At 56.4% G+C, this 17,965-nt stretch overlaps 3 protein-coding genes across 9 annotated transcripts in view; 2 read left to right on the top strand and 1 right to left on the bottom strand.

Annotated features, from left to right (window-relative positions):
- The window catches only part of RAPGEF1 (Rap guanine nucleotide exchange factor 1), a 90,469-nt gene extending 81,711 nt beyond the window's left edge, over positions 1–8,758 (top strand). For all 7 annotated transcript variants that reach the window (XM_076355456.1, XM_076355455.1, XM_076355454.1 and 4 more), the window contains 9 exons: positions 1,077–1,165; positions 1,536–1,721; positions 1,877–1,961; positions 2,193–2,287; positions 2,764–2,842; positions 2,986–3,087; positions 3,519–3,616; positions 4,643–4,771; positions 5,369–8,758. In XM_076355456.1, the coding sequence (XP_076211571.1) occupies positions 1,077–1,165; positions 1,536–1,721; positions 1,877–1,961; positions 2,193–2,287; positions 2,764–2,842; positions 2,986–3,087; positions 3,519–3,616; positions 4,643–4,771; positions 5,369–5,519 (1,014 nt within the window). In that variant the 3' untranslated portion in view covers positions 5,520–8,758. The remainder of the gene's footprint in view (positions 1–1,076; positions 1,166–1,535; positions 1,722–1,876; positions 1,962–2,192; positions 2,288–2,763; positions 2,843–2,985; positions 3,088–3,518; positions 3,617–4,642; positions 4,772–5,368) is intronic.
- A 915-nt stretch (positions 8,759–9,673) lies between these two features.
- On the bottom strand, positions 9,674–11,688 carry PRRT1B (proline rich transmembrane protein 1B). The gene is made up of 4 exons (XM_076355457.1): positions 11,624–11,688; positions 10,938–11,292; positions 10,609–10,749; positions 9,674–10,500 (listed from the first exon to the last, which is right to left on the bottom strand). The coding sequence occupies exons 2-4, from the start codon at positions 11,277–11,279 to the stop codon at positions 10,354–10,356; spliced, it is 630 nt and encodes a 209-aa protein (XP_076211572.1). The 5' UTR covers positions 11,280–11,292; positions 11,624–11,688; the 3' UTR covers positions 9,674–10,353.
- A 736-nt stretch (positions 11,689–12,424) lies between these two features.
- On the top strand, positions 12,425–17,619 carry UCK1 (uridine-cytidine kinase 1). The gene is made up of 7 exons (XM_076355736.1): positions 12,425–12,511; positions 12,898–13,057; positions 13,924–14,020; positions 14,151–14,293; positions 14,392–14,486; positions 15,605–15,653; positions 16,072–17,619. Exons 1-7 carry the CDS (start codon positions 12,425–12,427, stop codon positions 16,257–16,259), a joined length of 819 nt encoding a protein of 272 aa, XP_076211851.1. The 3' UTR covers positions 16,260–17,619.
- The last annotated feature ends 346 nt before the right edge of the window (positions 17,620–17,965 follow it).

Raw genomic sequence — 17,965 nt, 5'->3', positions numbered from 1 at the left:
TCGCTGAGGAATTGGTCATTTGTTTGGGGCATCTCGTTTGTAGAATGGGGATCACGCCGCCTTCTGCCTTCCCGAGGGGCCATGGGGATTGCCTGCTTGGGCAGGTGTAGTTTAATACTAGAGATGACTAAACCATCAAGCCCTATTCTATCCCTTATTACAAGAAATGCAGCACAGAAGAGAATGTCCTCTTGACCTCCCAGTTTCGAACTGAGCTTGTAACTGCTAATGAGGCGAGGGCCCGTATGTGGCAGGGTGAGCATTAGCATTTCTGGCAGAGTATGGAGAAGGCTTCTTGTTGAGCACACTGCCTGCAGTTCCTTCCCCTTGGCTCTGTTCCCGTGGCTCCTTTCGCTGTCAGCTGAGCGGGTCAGTATCTCAGTTCAGGCAGTGCAAAGGCCTCGTGGGCTTTGGTCCTGTACACACACGTCAAAGGGAGCCTGACGTCACCCTGTCCTGCGTCGCAGCTCATCACTGCCATCTGCAGCAGAGCCGCTGCTCCCCTTGCTCCTGCTGGGATCAGCGCGGCCAAGGACACAGCAAATCTCACTGCAGAGTGGTTGTCAGTGAAAATACTGGCTGGGGCATTCCTGCAGGCCCTTGTCAATACTTGACTTACTGATAACCTTTTTCTTTTTCTCTTTGTCCACCTGGCAGAAGCTTTTTCAACCTGTGCTGTCTCCCCTGCCGCCATTCTCCTTGCAGCAAATTGGGCAGTGAGGAAGGTAGAGGTGGCATCTGAGATCTGTTGAGACCAGATGTCACAGACCAGTGGGGGAGATCACAGTAGAGGAGCGCTGCTCATTAAATTCCACCTTAGAGAGAACAGTTTCAGGGTACACCTGCTCTTCTAGCATCAGTTCTGTGAGGTGTAAGTACCTCCTCACACCCCTGCTACCTGCAGCTGGTGGCAGCTTAATACCATGTTAATTAGAGCCGTATCGGTGTCCCTTATCTCCTGGAAACTGAACACCAGTTTCAGTCAAGACAGAATAGTAGCTATTCTAATGTTCCTCAAGGCAGCTGTTAGTCCTACTGACCACACTAAGTTGATTCTTTAACCTGCAACCACATATGAAAAGTTTTGCCACTTCCCTGACACGTTTAAGAAGCGAGTCAGTAAGAACACCTTCTTCGTGCTGGTGAGAGTGGTGGATGAGCTGTGGTGAGTTGCCGCCTTCGTTTCGGGATGGGAGATGCGGGGTCAGTAACAATACAGAACTCTGGCAGTTTTGAAGATGTGTCGTTTAATCCTCATCTATGACAGCTGAAATCCCTTACCCTGACCAGTGAGACACCTATAGTGCTGAACCCTCTTGTTCAGCAGGTTCCTGGTGTGTCCTATCTCTGTCAGTGATTTTAAAATGACTAGTAAAAGGGGAATCTGTAAGAAAGGAAGAGCTGGGAAGGGGAGGAATTTCAGTCACTTGGTTCTGCTTGTGGGAAGGAGCAACAAGACTCGGTACAGATACAAACTCTCTAGCTCAAGGTCATAGCTCTGATGCCTTCCCTGGGTTTTTCCATCTTTCTCTCAGCTTAGTGGAGTTGACAGAGGAAATTCTGAAGCTGCTGATGGACCTGGTCTTCCGACTGGTCTGCAATGGGGAGCTGAGCCTCGCCAGAGTGTTACGCAAGAATATCCTTGATAAAGTGGATCAGAAGAAAATGCTGAGCTACGCCAATTCCATCAAACCTCTTGCAGCTCGTGGGGTGGCAGCCAGGTGAGGAATGATGCACGTAACCATATCTTGGTCCTTTGAGAGACAGGACATCCCTTTCTTGTGGACACAAGAGTTTTCTCAGTCCAAACTATAAGAAAGAGAAGAAAACAGGCCACGTTTTCTGAGCCTTTATACTTCATCCTTGTTTCCTGCAGGCCAGGGACGCTGCATGATTTCCACAGTCATGAAATAGCCGAGCAACTGACCCTCCTAGATGCCGAACTCTTCTATAAAATTGAGGTACGGAGATGAGGATGGCGTAAGGGCGGTGGGAGGGATTCGAACATGGACCCCCTGCAATCTCTGGTATTCCCTGCCAAGCTCTCCAAGCACAACTGTTGCGTTGTAGGAGACAGCTGAACTTGTGTCAGCAAGTGGCTGTGAACACAGACTGCGACTGGGAATCTTGAGGCAGAAATCCCATTTTAATGTGTGGTATTTTCCCACCCCTCTCCTCTTCTTCCTCGGCAGATCCCAGAAGTTTTGCTTTGGGCAAAGGAGCAAAATGAAGAGAAGAGCCCCAACCTGACACAGTTCACAGAGCACTTTAATAACATGTCCTACTGGTAAGGAGCTCAGAACAACCGTGGCACTGAACCGTGCTTAACCTCCAGTGCCATACAAATACTCAAAATATTCCTTGCAGAGCTGGGTTCCCTTGTTACAGCTGGGATAACATATACTTTTTGGCCAGGAAGTAGATGCAGGGCACTCATCAAAGACCCCGGAGCACACGAGGAAGAAAATCAGGAGGGTTGTGGAGGGCACCGTAACCCAGGGGAATTATTGTCAGTACCATTGAGCCCTTCAAACAAACATTCCCCTTGCAAATACGTGCACTCTGTGAAGGGTTCTTGTGGTCATCCTTGAAATTATTCTGTCTTTGTTGTGAATTAGAGTGCTCTGTTTAAGTTGGAGGTATCATGAACTTTTTAGTATTGTTGGCCCATCCCTATCAGTTATCAGGTTTTTAAAATGAAACAAGAAGAAATCTGAGATCTGCTTAAGCGGGGTTTTTTTTTTTTTCTATCTGTTCTTCCAGGGTCCGTTCAATAATTATGCTACAAGAGAAAGCCCAAGACCGAGAGAGGCTGCTCCTTAAATTTATAAAGATTATGAAGGTATCAGCTTGGTTCTTGCTGTGAATCACACACACTGCTCCTTAAAGGAGCAGGGGAGTGGGACCTTCTGGTTGGTAGAGCTGTTTGATGTTAGAAGGCTTTCCAGATCACTAGAGTAACTGGAATATTCTCCCTCCTCACAGCACTTACGAAAGCTGAATAATTTTAATTCCTATCTGGCCATTCTTTCTGCACTGGATTCTGCACCCATCCGAAGGCTGGAGTGGCAGAAACAAACCTCAGAGGTGAGGAGCGGTGAAGGCTGTCATCTTCAGGGGAAAAAGATAACTGTGGTTACGGTATGAAACAGCTGGGTGGTTTTAACGGCTCAGCAACGTCCCAGGGTGGAGGGATGGCGGATTACTGCTCTCCAGTGGGTATAATGCCACGGCGCTGGAAGCCGGCGGCGTGGCTGGGCATTCTGACAGCTGCAGGAGTGCCAACACAGTCACGGGCGAGAACAGCCTCCTCCTCCTCCTCCCTGCAAATTGCAGGCTTGGTGAGGCTGAAGGCAGCGAGGCTCTGTGTATACGCACTCGGGGTCAGGCTGAGTAAATCAGTTGGAGGTGTTTGCAGGGTGACATTAACTCCCTGGCCTGCATGGCACTCGGGGGAGAGGTTACAAAGAAAAGGGGTTTGCAGCAGTGGTACCACTGTGGGCTTTGTGTTCTGCCAGGGCCTGGCTGAGTACTGCACACTGATTGACAGCTCCTCGTCCTTCCGCGCCTACCGAGCAGCTCTGGCTGATGTGGAGCCTCCCTGCATACCTTACCTGTGAGTTGGTAGTTTCTTTCCTCTGCCATTACTTCTGCACATTACAATGGTTCCTTCAAGGATTTCTCAGCAGCTTCTGCTCAGCTCAGCACTTGCCTTTTGCCCTACATCTAGAATAAGACAGCAATGTGCCACATCAACCCGCGTGCCTTCTCTGGAGCAATTTGTCCTGTAGCATAGGAAGGCAGGGTGGCAGCTATCTTTTTGTAAAGAAGGCTTTGGAAAGATCAAGTGCCTGGATCTTTAGTTGACGCTTTTTAACTATATTTTCTTCGGGGTCTGTGCACAGAAAGACAAATTTTCCCATGAGGTGCAATGGATCCCACAGCTTCAAACTGCTGCTTGCTCCTCTGCGACAGCTCTGGTTCTGCTGACTGCAAGAGCTGGTAAATGAGGAGTCTGCCTTGTTGAACATGCTGCTGATGAAAGGTTGAAGCCATTGCTCTTCTTCATAAGGGCCTTCTGATCTAGATACCCAGATCTGGGTTTGCACCAGTAAAACTTCTCCTGGTCTTGCTTCTTCCATGGAAAAAGTTCTGTAGGAAGGGGTTGCATAGGTACATGGCAGCTCATCTGGCAGGGGACCACAGCAGGACTGTGCAGAGACATGGCTGAGTAGGGGAGTCGGAGGGAGGAAGGGAGCGCAGACCCTCTTGCTAGCAAAACCTCAACGTGAGGGAAACCCTCTTGCATAAAACTGGAAGGTTTAACCCCTGGCAGGCACTTCCCAGTGTGACCTTCTTCCAGCCTGGTCCTCCTTTCCATGGAGGGTGAAAGAGCAACCTCAGCGCCCTTAGTGTGAGCATGAGTGCCTCGCCTCAGAGATCCCTCAGCTGTGCATGGTGGGCGCCTTGGGATCTGCTGCTGGGGGAACATTTCCCTCTAGTTGCCACGCTGATGGTGGCAGCAGCGGGAGGCTGTTAGATTGCGTCTGGCTGCCTTTTGGCTGGCCGTCCTGCCCCTGTGTGACTAACGTCTGTACTTGTTTGCCTACTCCCTGGCCTACTGCCCCTTTCTTTCTTTCAGAGGCCTGATTCTGCAGGACCTGACCTTTGTTCATCTGGGAAACCCCGATTACATTGACAGCAAAGTGAACTTTTCCAAGCGCTGGCAGCAGTTTAACATCCTGGACAGCATGAGGTGCTTCCAACAAGTGTAAGTGCAGCAACCGGGGGGGGGTCAGAGCTGGCTTCGAGGCACCACGGAGGGGATTGGTGTGGGGGGTCGTGGCTGGGGCACGGGAGCCCCCGTGGAAGGGGAAGGGAGTCTAAGGTCAAAGCATCGTGATGGAGATGTAAGGAGACCTGGGAACGACAGGACTCCTTCCCTCTCTAGGTTAGATATGACTAAAAGTTGTGAAGACATTTTTTCCTATGTTATTTTTGAGATCCAGTGCAGTAAAGTTTTGCCACTACTCTCTCTCTTTGACTCAACAGTTTTTCCTCCGGCTTTTGCTGTTGCTGGTTCATGGGTTCTCTAGGTCATGGAGGGTTTCCTGAATACTGTCTTGCAGCAGAGGCACCAGATCTAACTGCTGATTTCAGTGTGATAGGGTCTTTTTTTTCTTTTTTACCCAGTTCAGCAATGGGCATGATGGTTTTTCCCCTTTCTGGTGTCACGCCACTGTCACGAGTATTGGGCACAGACCACAGTGCTGGATGTCCTTAGAGCAGGGTGGGGGTGGCTCGAATTTGGGAGAGGTCCCCAGGTAGCCCCTTGCTTAACCGCAGCCCTCTTCTGTGGTCCTTCCAGACATTACGACATCAAAAGAAACGACGACATAGTGTCATTCTTCAACGATTTCAGCGACCACCTGGCTGAGGAGGCCTTGTGGGAACTGTCCCTCAAAATCAAACCTCGGAACATTACGAGGCGGAAAACAGACCGAGAAGAGAAAACCTAGGAGGAGGGGTTGTGCGAGCGAGAATTGCTCCGCAGACGCACCGAGGGCAGCTATGAGACTGGAGTTCAATGTTTGTACCTGTTACTGGATGACGCACCCTCCCTCCCAGCTGGCTGCGATCCCTGGGTGTGTGAATGTCGGGCTCTCGCAGCAGGCGAGAAGCGACCGCGCGCGTCCGCCGCGAAGGGCAGAGATCAGCCGGTGCTCGCTGCACTCGCCCTCCTTCTCCTCCCGTCCCTCCGTGCCATAGAATCAGCTTTAAACCCGGGGAGAGAGCTTTGCGGAAGGAGGGTCCCATGCAAGCGTGTTACTGGTTTGCTGGCTGATTGCATCCGGGAATGCCGGGGCTTTTGTTTTCATCCACGAAGGAGAGTCAGCAAGAGCTCAGCACCCACAAACTTGTCTCCGGAGTGGTGTTCAGCAGGCGGCAGCTGTGGAAGCCAAGGGTTTCGGTCTCCCCTGCAATACCACCTCGAAACGTGTTCATCCCTAGGAGATGAGGGTGAAAGAGTCTCCCGCTGCCTGCCGGAGGAGCTCTGCTTTCAGAGAGCTGCTTGTGTTTACAGGGGTCTTCGGTTTACCCCAGATCTCTCGCGCCTTCTTCATGGGAGGAAGGCACCGGTCGTAGATACGGAAGAGGCACTGAAAATGTGGGCAGGGACCCGCCATCTCCAGTCATCGTATCCCCCCTCCTCCTCTCAGATCTCGTTATTTAAGCAACGGTAATCCCTCCAAACCCTGGAAACATTTGACTACCCGAGGTACTGCGGTTCGCTTGTCCTGTGAACCCGTATCTTTTAGTGATGGTACTAGCTTTTGCACAGTAAATGCTGTAGTATACGAGACTGTAAATATTAGCGTTTAGAATCCATTGGGGATTTTTTTGATGCATGTCTGAATACCGATGGGTTTATAGGAAAACAAGAAAAGTGCAAAACAGTATGTATAAAATTCACAACCAGTGACAATGTTGTTCCAAGTGCTGGAAGAAAGGAGGCTCGGGGCGGCCGCGTGGGCGCTGGTGGCGGAGCAGGGGCAGGAGCCAGGCGAAGGAGCCAGCGGGTCCGTTCCTGGGGTTGGAAATGGGAACCGGGAAGGAGCCCTGTGCCCGGCCGAGCTGCCCCATCCCCTCCACCCCGCTCCTCTCTCCTCTCACTGTTGCCAAATGTTTGTTTTGGGGGGTCTTCTCCGTCTGGCTGACCCTTGGTGCTGTGCTTTGTGATCTGCGCTTTGGCAGGAGCCCCAGCAAGTCCCCGTCCCCAGTCCCGTCGTGCCGGAGCCAGCCAGGCAGGGGCAGCCCGGCATAGAAGAGCGAGGAGCGGGGGGTGTCTCATTTCCCACACATGCAGCGTTAACCCCAATCTGTTCGGTGTGCCTTATTCAGCCCTTCTGTCCCCTCTCCGTGTCCCCCCCCGGGGCGTCCTCGCCAGTGCAGCCCCAGCCGGGCCATTTCACATCCCTCCTCGCTGTCCTCATCCGATGGTTTATGGTGTGGATCGTGGGTTTGAGCATATGCTGTAGGTTTTAGCAGCCTCGCGAGGCCTTTCTCAGCACTGTGTTGCGTGGGCCAAGGTTTTTAGAGTTCTGTCTAACAAAATCCTGCGGTTTTAGGGCAGTGGCTCGCAAGGAATACAGACGGGGTGTTTCGCAGAGCATCCTTAACTTACTTCTCAATAGCAGCTCCGTGTTTGCTAAAGCCTCTGTTTATTCTGGGTGAATCAGAGTTGCAAGCACTTCCTTCTACGGATTGCAAAGTCTTAGCCAGCTCCCTGCAGACGGCAGCTCTGCCTCACGCGTGGCAGGAGGGAGTGACAGCAGCGTTGCCCCATTCGTAAGATTGTACCCAGCTCGATTATTTTCCTGAAGATTTAGGCACAGGACTCGCGCAGCGGCCAAATGCTGAAGTGCAGAGAGGCCCCCCCTGGCCCACGAGGGCATCTTCTGGGGGAGGAGAGCGTGGGGTCCAACACCGGTTCGTGCTGTGCAACCCCAGAGCGGGAGGAGCAGGGATCTTCTTTGCGCTGAAACATGGCGTCTGAGCCAGAATAGTTCAAAACCTGTTTATTTTTATGGCCCTAAGATCATTGGAGCCGTGTGTCATGTCCAGCCGAGGCTTTGCAATCCCCAAAAGCTTCCCAGCCTTCCACGGCAGGAAGTAATGCTTGGGTTTTCCTTTGTAAATAAGATTTTAAAAAAAACCCTGACATCGCAAGACTGTGAAAAGGCAAATACACCCCGTGTCTGGCGCAGGCTTCCCCCCCCGGCAGGCTCCGAGCACCTCCCTCGGACGGTGTGCTGTGGCATAGGCTGTTTCTAGAAGTGTCGCATGTGGTGGTAGCACTAAAACCGCAGCTCATCGCTCTGCTTCCCCCGTGCAGGGGCCGTGGGGGTGCAGTGTTCGTGGCTGGGGCTGGATGCCGCGGAGGGACAGGAGGGTGCACCTTGTCTTCAGCCCTGCCGGGATGCTCACCTCCTCTCTCGCTGGCGAGCGGGAGCTGTTGCCAGGTTCTTCCCTGAGCTTGAAACCACAAGCCCTCTTAGCGCCAAAGGGGGGTGTCTCGCTCCCCGCCCTCCACCAGCCCCCCCCCCGAAATCCTGAGGCTCAGCCCGCGGCGTGGGGACGGGAGGTCTGCGTGGCCGCAGCACCTCGTCCAGCTTTCCTCCCCTGGCCTTTGCTCTGCAGCCGTCCCCAGCCGAGCAGGGTGTCCCGACCACGGCTCCTGGCTCGTGTCCCGACCTCGGGCCGGGCTCGCAGGGCTGAAGGGACCCTAAAGAAGGGTCTCCTCACCCAGAGCAGCTTCAGGTTTGCTGACCAGAGACCCCCCCACACCTCTGGGAGCAGCACCCCTGGGGAGCAGAAGCCCAGAACAGCAGCTGTTTGCAAGACTGGCCATGAGCCAGTGTCTTGTAGGCAGCATCCTTGAGGCTGTCGCCTCTCTTTTTGGGGGGGGGGGGGGAGGGGTCTCAATCCCCCCTCCATGCGGGGCAGGGAGCGGGGAGAAGCGATGCCCCCGGTCACCAGCCCCCTGCCCCGCTCCCAGGCCTCTCCCCCACTCCCAGCTGTTCGGTTGTATTATATATTTACCACTAACCCGGTCCCGATGGTGGCATCTTCCTGCGAACATTTCAGACCTGTAACTTTTATATTAAAGACAAATAAACACCAATAACAAACCCGCCTGATGATCCTGTTTACAGTGCATGCAGCAGTCTGTGGATTAAAGTGACAATCGAATCCACTTCTGGCGCTGGTGTGGCCTCGTGTTTTCTCATGTGCCCCTCGGGGTTTTCCGCTGCCCTTGGCCCTTTTCCCTTTTATCCTTCCCCTATAAATCTCTTCCTTACCTCCCAGCGAGATGGTCTCGCCCCAGTACAAGCCCTGCACTTGGGGGGGGGGATATCTGCTCCTGTCGCCATCCTCCGGGCACTGGCGTCCCCCGTGTCGGGGGGTTTCCACTCCCCAAAACACACATTGGTAGGCGTGTGCCCGGCCGCAGCCCAGCCCATGCAGCGGCCACGTGCCAGGCGGCCGAGGGCTGTAAATAACCCCCGCGGCGGCCTGGGCAGCCGAGCATGCTCCCGCGCTATTTCAGTCCTGGACGGGGTTCAAAAATTCCTCTGGAAATAATCGGCATCGTCCAGCTCAGGAGGAAGATGCCCAGACACTGACCGAGCACATACCGCTCGCTCGCCGGGGCTGGACCGCGGTGCCGCATCCCACCGGCCCAGCGAAGTGCGAGGGGGCTGCGGGGCCTGTCACGGCCCCCCGCCAGGCAGACACGAGCATGGCTGTGAGCAGAGCCGGGGCCTGGCACGGGGCACACTTACATCCCCGCTCGGCTCCTGCCATTTCGGAGCTGGAGCTCGGCTCATCGGAGCAGCTTTCGGGAGACCCAGCGGCTCATCCTCCCCTTTCTCGCGGCTGCAGCAGCTCTGCGAGTGGCACCCCCGGACCTGGGGCCGCTCCATCCCCAGCACGGTCCCATGCGGGGGCTCCCCTTCCCCGGGGGCTCCCAGGGGAAGCCCTGGCACCCACTTGCTTTTGGAGGAAACCCTGATTTGACCAGTTGCAGGAGAACTTACCCTGAATTTTGTGGTGGACAAAAGCCACGGGGTGGGGGGGGAGGTCCTTGGTGTGCAGAGAAAACAGAAGCTTTGGCTACACCTGTATTTCATTTCAATCTGGAAGCAGCAGGAAGGTGGCGATACAGCGTGTGTGTGTATTTGTGTGTGCCGAATTACTGTAGAAGCTAAATACGTGGGTTTCTATCTTCTCACATGATTAATTACCGGTGAGGGCTTCTCGCACACCCGGAGCAGCAGCTGCCAGCAGACCTTGGCCTCTCCGTTCCGCCTTGGCCGTTTGCTCCGTCTCCAGCCCCGGCTCTGCAAGACGCTCCCCCTGCGACAGCGTCCCGTTTTGCATCTCCAAGTGACGGTCCGCGGTAACGGGATTCAAGATCCTGCAGCAGAGCCCGATCCCGTATGTGGTGCCGCTGCTCCAGCACGGCTCCCTGCCCAGAGCCGGCTCCGGCAGAGCACGGCACCGGCATCGCTTTGGTCTGGGTCCGTCCTGCCCGTGCCGTGGTTCACAGGGCTGAGAGCGGGCGGGCGAGCGAAGGCACGTGCAGCTCCAGAGCAGCTCCTCACCCCACCAGGAAGGACAGACGCTGCCCCTCGGCCCCAATAATGCTTTGTGGTCACCCATTTCCCGCGGCAGCCCCAGCGATGCCACGCGGGGGCTGCGGCCGCTCCACCTGCCTGTGCCCCTGGGCCGTGGTGAGCCGCAAGGAGCTCCCGGCACGCGCCGTGTCCGTGGGGCTCGGGGGCCCTGTCATAGGTACAGGGCCACCAGGACGTAGATGACCCAGCTGATGGAGGCGAACAACCCAAAGAGGAGGCTGAAGAGGACCAGCGACTGGGCCTTTTTGGATGCCACATTCGCCTGGGCCATGTCCCCACGGCCGAGCGCAGCCCGGGTCTGGCACAGGAGGAGAAGGGGAGAGGTTAGAAGAGACCCGCAGCACCGGGAGCGGGGATTGAAGGCGCCAGGCGGGTTCGGCGTAAATCAGGATGGCGCCGTCCTTACCTCGTGGGAGTAGATGAGGGCGATGACCCCAGTCAGCAGGCAGCAGAAGACGGTCACCAGCACCGACTCCATCATGTAGTCCTTGGGCAGGCGCTGCCCGCGGCCAGCGGGCGATGGCCCCGCACCCGGCTGCCCGTCGTACTGCGATATGGGGGGGTGGGGGGGGCAGTTAGAGCTGCACGCCCCCTCTCCCTGCCCCCTCACCCCGGGTTGTGGTGCTCGAGCACTGCTTGAGGCGCTGCTTGGGACCCCACAAACCCGGGAGGCGGGGTAAGGGGTGACCCCGCTGCAGAGCGGGGCAGGACGACGTCGGGGCGGGGGATACATACGGCGGCGTAGGGCAGGGGTGCAGGCGGGATGCCCTGGGGCGGGAAGGGCCCCGGCCCCGGCTGGTAGATGACAGGCACTTGCTGGGAGAAGCTGGCCGGGAACGGCGGGTAGAGGAGGTGAACGCTCTTGGGGTCCGGGGGCGAGTAGGGCGGCGGGTCCTCCTCGAAGGCCGCGTTGGTGACCGCCGCCACCACCGTGGGCCTGTCCCCGCGGCTTGTGGGGGGGTCCCAGAGGGTGCCGGAGCCGGGCAGCCCCCCGGCCGCCCCCCTGCCAGCCCCCTGCTCGGTTCCCTCGGCCGCGGGGCCGCAGCCCCGGGGCCCGGCCGGCGCGTCGCCCTCCATCCCGCGGAGACGCCTGCGGGGACAGGGAGGCCGTGGGCTGCCCCGCGAGCGACGGCCGGCGGCGGTGCGGGGCCGTGACGGGACGGGCACAGCCCCGCCCCACCGACCCCAAACGGCCCCCCCTAATTAGGGTCGAGTTTGGGGCTGGGACGGGCTCTCCGCAGGAGCAGGTGAGCGGGGACGGGGGGACACGGACGGACGGACGGACACACGGACACACACACACGGACACACACACACACACACACCCCCACACACCCCTTTGCCACCCCGCTGCCACCGCGGGAGCCCCAAGCCCCCCCCAGCGCCCCCCTCCCCTGCGCCACCCCCCTGTCCCCACTCACGTCGGTGCCCGCGGGGACCCCCGGTGCCGGACGCTCGGGGGCCCGGCCCCCCTCTACGGCCCCCGGCCCCCGCACGGCCCCGCGCCGGCGGCCGGGAGGGCAGCGCCGGCGGGCCGGGCGCGGGGCCGGGCGGGTTAATCATTGACCGGCTGTTTGCCCAGGGCCCCGCGCGGGCGGGGGCCGCGCCCGGCCACCCCGGCCCCGCCGCCCCCGCGCTCGGAGGGGGGGGGGGGGGCTGTGGGCGGGGACGGGGGTCAGCCCCGCCGGGACCCCGGGGGGAGGGGGGGGGGGGGGGGGGCCGGTGCGCGCGGCGCTGGGCGCGCGTGGCGCTGCAGCCGGGCGGGAGCGGCGCGCAGGGCGGGTGCGCGGCCGCGTGCGTTCGAACGCGCGTTTTGCTGCCTAAACGGGCGATTCGCCTTTATTTTAAAACGTCACGTTGCGTTTGGGCGCCCTCACGCCCGGTACCTTCGTGTTTCTTCACACGCGCGTTCCCGCACGTACGTATCTCCGCGCAGGCCTACGCATGCACACGTGCGCGGACGTACGCACACGCAGGTGCGTGCCCGCGCACCTGCCGAGGTGGGGCGCGGCTGTCGCGATATGACGCGCGGCACCTCGCCGTACGCGGCCGCCCGCCCCCGCCCGTCACCGCGGGGCCGCCCCGCCCCCGGGGGCTGAGACCGGCCCCGCCCCGCCCCGTCACGTGGCCCCGCCCGGCGGACTACATCTCCCAGCGGGCCCCGCGGCCGCGCGCCCCCCTTCCCCCCCACCTCCCCCCCCCCCTCGCCCCGCAGCCCCGCCATGGCCTCCGCCGGCGGCACCGAGCCGGAGCGGCCGCGCCCCAAGCCCTTCCTCATCGGCGTCAGCGGCGGCACCGCCAGCGGCAAGGTGAGACCTCGGGCTCCGCCCGGGCCCGGGCCGCGGCCGCTGCTCCGCGGCGCTACCGGCGGGGGCCGGGGCCGAGCCCGCTGCCCGGGACAGCCGGCGGGGCGGGGGAGCTGCGCGGGGCCCGCCGGGGCATCGCCGGTGCCGGCCCCGGCGTGGCGGGGCAGCCGGCGGGGCGGGCTCGGGCTCCGGCGGCGAGCGCCGCTTCCCTCCTCCGCTCCGACCCCCGGCGGGGGGGGGGAGACACGAGACGACGGGTCGCGCCCCGGCTGCCCGGCGGGGAAAGGCTCGGCCGAGGGGTGCGGGCGGGGGGCGGTGGTCCTCCCGCTCCGCCTGAGCACGCTCCCCCCCACACCCCCACACCCCCCCCCCTCTCCCCCCGGGCTCAGTCCACAGTCTGCGAGAAGATCATGGAGCTGCTGGGGCAGAACGAGGTGGACCGCCGCCAGCGGAAGGTCCTCATCCTCAGCCAGGACAGCTTCTACAAGGTGCTGACCGCCGACCAGAAGGCCAAGGCGCTGAAGGGGCAGTACAACTTCGACCACCCGGGTGAGGCGCCTCGCCGCAAGGCTGGCTGGGGGCTGAAGCCCTGCAGCCTTTTTCCCCGTCTTTAACGCGGTGGAGTTAGCGGTTGGAGGCCAGCTGGGGTTTACTGAAGGGGCTTGTAGAAAACGAGAAGTACTGGGTAACAGAAATGCTCTTTCCCCCGCCAAAACATCCGTTTGTCTCTCACGTGTGCGCGCTGCTATCGCGAAAGCTGCGCTGCCGCAGGGGGTAACTGCCGGTTTAGTGCACCCTTGCAGAGAGCGATGCTGGGGAGTTGGAGAGCGTCCCGGCTGGCACGGTGCTCCGTTTCCTCCTTCTCGGCTGTGGAGAGGATCCGTAATAAACTACATCGTTCCCCAAATCCTTCCCTGATATTTCCTGTCCGCGTAAGCAGCTGCTCTCTGTGCTCGGGGGAGCGCCCTGGATTGCAAACGGGACAATGGTCTGCCCTTGGCTGAAGCCTAGAGCCCGCCGTAGGCTCACCAGGGTGGATAATGAAAAGCATTAAAGATGTCTGAGGTTTTCTAAATTACTCTTAGCTAACACACTAAGAGAGTTGCACAATTATACAATTACTAAGCGGTTTGGTAAAATTATACAATTGCCAACCTCACATTTGGGTTCTTAATTTTGTTGTACTGTAGTTGCTGATACACAGCGAATTCTCTCTTCCTTATCTCTGTAACGGAGCGCAGCAGTTCTAGTTTGGGCAGGGAGTGGTGGGTTGCTGCTGGTAGGAAAGAATAAGCCACAAGTTCCTTTTTTCCCGGTGCAATACTGGACAGAGAGTTTTTCCTTCAGGTGTGGAAAATCTGAGCAGAACATTGGATATAGCAGCATCTGAACTTCTTTAAACCTTCCTCTTGCAGATGCTTTTGACAATGACTTGATGCATACAACCCTGAAAAATATTGTTGAGGGCAAAACGGTCGAGGTACCAACCTACGACTTCGTGACCCATTCTAGGTAGGTTTCGGTTTTGTGTGAAGTCTTGGGCTGTGTATGCGGATGTCTGCAGCCGGGCCTGGGGACGGACTGCTTAACTGTGGTGCGAGACCCATTTAACCACGTGCTCCGGGTGTTTTTTTCCTGGCAGGCTGGCAGAGACGACAGTGGTCTATCCCGCTGACGTTGTTCTCTTTGAGGGGATCCTGGTTTTCTACAGTCAAGACATTCGGGACATGTTCCATCTCCGGCTCTTTGTCGACACGGATTCTGACGTCCGGCTGTCCCGCAGAGGTAATGCTCTGCCGCCGTGGGCAGCGTCAGCCAGCTCGTGTTCCCTATCCGTCCTCCGCCGTGCGGTAAAACTCCTGGGTTTTATCTTCCCGCCCCAGTTCTGCGAGATATGAAACGTGGGAGGGACCTTGAGCAGATCCTCACCCAGTACACCACGTTCGTCAAGCCTGCCTTTGAGGAGTTCTGCTTGCCGGTACTAAATGTTTCGCTAACTTGATTTGTGGTTTTTGGGGGGAGAGAAGGAGCAGGGTCGCCTGGGGATTAGCTGCACTGTAGATGGTGGCTTTTGATATTTGTATCTCACCGGTCCCACGCTCTCCCCTCTGCCTCGTCTATTCAACCATTACAAGCTGCTTGTTTAAGGAACTTTAAATGGTTGGTCCCTTCTGCTTGCAAAGCACCATGGAAATCCCTAGAGGCTGCACACGTTTTCTCACTGCTCGCTGCCATGGCTATTTTAGCATCGGTCCCTTTGACTGAAACACTCCCACTCTGCATTTATTCTTAAGTCTTGCAGGAAGAAAGAGCAGCTTGGTTTCCAACAGACTCCCTCTCAACAGGGAACACTGGTGAAAACCTGAGGCAGACCAGGTCTGCTTGCTGCGCCGTATAATGCGGGGCCAATTTAGGTGTTCACGTAATCAAATTAATTTGTTAAAAAAAAAAAAACCAAACCCCTTTGAGAACAAAACCCTGTATGTGGATTAAATAAGATGGAAAAGGCTGGCTCAGGCGCCTCCTGCTCTAGATCAAAGCCATTCTGGGATTGTAAAAGTACTCATTAGGAATGCTGAATTTGCCAGCCCTTTTATAAGTGTGGGGGGGGCGGGAAAGCAGGAGCTCTGTGGTGGTAAAGATCAATAAAATGTCATCAGAGGCAGGAAGGAATTTGACGTGCACACTGGGTACCTTGGCTCTCGGCAGAGGTTTAGCAATGGCTTGTGAAATGCTGATTAGAACCAGCTCTTAGCAAACAGACCTCAGCCTCGAAGCGGGCGACCCATTTGAAGGCAGCGTACTCTTCAGAAGTGTAAAAGCAAGCACTCCACGCTCGACCTACTGCTTCTGCCTGGTGATTCACTGCAAAGGGACAGCAAGAACAATCCCTGACCTTAAATCCAGTGCACGTTAGCCAGTGTGACTTCTCAATTCATGTAGGTGTTACCGTGAGTGAGAGCTTTAACGTACAGCCCCAGAGCACAGAAACCCCTCCATCTTTGCCCTCAGCTTTCTGGCATTTGGTAGCTTTTTCCTAGAATGCAGCTGGCTTTTTTCCCACTAACAGTCCCCACCACCGTTTCTGTTTTGCAGACGAAGAAGTATGCAGATGTGATCATCCCCCGAGGAGTTGACAACATGGGTAAAAGGGGGTTCGGTTCTCTGTCCAGTTTCTCTGGGGAGACCACCTTTGGGGTTGGGAAGAGGCCAGGTGGCACACCACCGCCTTGTTTGCATGCTTCTAAGGAAAGGGGTTTTGCTGGAGGGCTGTAGGGGAGGGGGCTGCTCGGAGCCTGACCGGGATGACCAGCTGCTCAGCCTGTGGAGGGCTGCAAAAAAGTGACATGCGATTGGAGATGCGGAGCAGGACACCAGTGTTAAAGCCGGTGCTGCGATTGCTGGTTTCTGTTGGGGTCTGACCTCACTGCAGAGGGCAGGCGTAGTTTCATTTAAGGGCTTGTTGTTAAAACTTGAGCTGAACAGGGCTGGATGCTCCACGTTTTCTAGATAGCTCGGCCAAGAAAGCCTACGTGTCCTGTATTTCCCGTTCCTCTCTGCAGTTGCTATAAACCTCATAGTGCAGCACATTCAAGACATCCTCAACGGAGACATCTGCAAGTGGCAGCGAGGGGCAATGAACGGACACGGTCGGACCTACAAGCGCCCATTCCCTGAACAAACAGAGAGCAGCAGTGTGCTAGCGGCCGGCAAACGCTCCCACCTGGAGTCCAGTAGCCGTCCGCACTAACCTGTCAGCGTCCGAAGGATTTGCCTCTGGTCCAGGCCAGCACCGAAGACAACTTTGGGAAAGGACTTCAACAGAATGGTTGGTGAAGTGCCCTTTAAATCATCCTAGCAGCGGAGGGGATACTGGTGCAAAACTTCTGGCGCAGGGGAGAGGAAGGAGTTGGCCTACAGCCCCTCTCCCCACCAAACCCCCCTCCCTTTTCTCCCTACGGTGTCTGGAGTTATGATGTTACTTGATGAACTGGTTAAAGGCAGTGCTTCTTGCCCTTTTTTAATTTTCAAAATGCGATCTAATGCCGAAGTCTCCCCTGAAAATTAAGTGCTACCGGGTGATTAGCAAGATACCCCATTTCCCCGATTATGATCTTCCTTCAGGAAAATTAGCGGCCTGTTTTTTCAAAAGAAAAAACAGTCTCTTTATGCAAGACTAGCGCACACCCTGTTAATTTTAACAAGCAGGTGCAGTCCTTACTCTTCTCTACCTTGTTGGGACCTTGAGTTCTGGCATCGCGCTCCTTTTTAGCCTGTAGTAGCATGTGGGGGCAGAAGGATTGACCTGTAGAGGAATCTCTCCCCTGAGATAGAGATGAAACAGAGACTGTCTCTGGGGCAAGTGGGAACTTACAGTTCACGGGGGACAGGCCCAAGAAGCTGTGTGGTTCCGGTTCCTAATTGATTCCTTTTTAAGCTCCCGAACCTTGCTACGCTGTATGATGATTTTTTTGTACCCAGATGGTCTCCTTTACCACAGTTACTGAATGTGTGAGCTCCGACTGGATTGAGTTGCTCGTGGAAACGGAACCCTGACCTTGTCAGTATTAGTGTCTTGTAGGGTGTTTCTGTACTGCTGGTTGCAGATTCTGCTGGGCGGAATGCATCCACTTCCAGAGCTGGGTGGTAAGGTCAGCAAGGGGGAAAGCTGTGAATCGCAAGACCCTCCTTCTGATGGCACAAGCAGCTCTCTGGACATGCTTCCACCCTCAAGCAGGGTCAAAGCGCTTGCCTTGCACTCAGGTGGTTTAAACTCCAGATATGTCTGGTTTTTTTCAAAAGAGCAGACAAGAGGCTGGAAGTATAAACAGTGACAGCCCAGTTCCTGTAGCTTACCCCCGATCAGTGATACTGCAGCAATGTGAAGTTTCTGGGGGGGGGGGGAATAATCTGAAATGAAGTGCTGGTTGGGCCTTTGAAAATGTCCTCGTGGTATCCTTCTGGAATCTGGACTTAGGGTGTAATTTTAAGAATGGGGCCGGGGGGAGAATATTAGGAACTTCTTCATATTTGCTAGTTTTCTAAAACCAGGGTCTGGCTGTGTTTGGCTGTGGGTGTGTAACTTTCGCTAATAAACAAATGAACAAACAGTGAGCAGAAATGACCATTTTATATGAAAGGTATTTATGCTACTTGCACTACACCAGCACAGAGGTACAGAAGGGAACACTTTCTGGAGATGCGCTTTCTCCCCTTAACTCAGAATTGTTAGCTTTAGTTCTGTAATGGCTGAAGCTTTAGATAAAAAAAAAAACCCAACCTTAAAAAATGCAGTCTGTACTTTCATCCCTATAGTCTTTTCAACACTGGAAATAGGTAAAGGTTTGTTATCTGTTAGTGATCACTGCAGTTCAGTGGTAAGTAGGAGCAAAATAGTCACTAAAACCTACTTTGAATGACTGTGGTGTTTGATCATACCTTCCTCTGGGGGGGGTG

Source organism: Aptenodytes patagonicus, chromosome 18 (genome assembly GCF_965638725.1).
Source record: "Aptenodytes patagonicus chromosome 18, bAptPat1.pri.cur, whole genome shotgun sequence".
In the NCBI taxonomy this organism is placed as follows: Eukaryota; Metazoa; Chordata; class Aves; order Sphenisciformes; family Spheniscidae; genus Aptenodytes; species Aptenodytes patagonicus.
The sequence above is the reverse complement of the archived record's forward strand: the minus strand, read 5'-3'. Positions and strand labels throughout refer to the sequence as shown.

Coding starts and splice junctions, on each gene's coding strand:
- PRRT1B (XM_076355457.1), bottom strand. CDS start 11,279: ATGGAGGGCGACGCGCCGGCCGGGCCCCGGGGCTGCGGCCCCGCGGCC. Junction 10,750..10,937: donor CACCCCTGCCCTACGCCGCC/GTATGTATCCCC, acceptor CCCATATCGCAG/TACGACGGGCAGCCGGGTGC. Junction 10,501..10,608: donor CCCTCATCTACTCCCACGAG/GTAAGGACGGCG, acceptor CTCCTGTGCCAG/ACCCGGGCTGCGCTCGGCCG.
- UCK1 (XM_076355736.1), top strand. CDS start 12,425: ATGGCCTCCGCCGGCGGCACCGAGCCGGAGCGGCCGCGCCCCAAGCCC. Junction 14,294..14,391: donor CGTCCGGCTGTCCCGCAGAG/GTAATGCTCTGC, acceptor TTCCCGCCCCAG/TTCTGCGAGATATGAAACGT. Junction 15,654..16,071: donor CCGAGGAGTTGACAACATGG/GTAAAAGGGGGT, acceptor TCCTCTCTGCAG/TTGCTATAAACCTCATAGTG.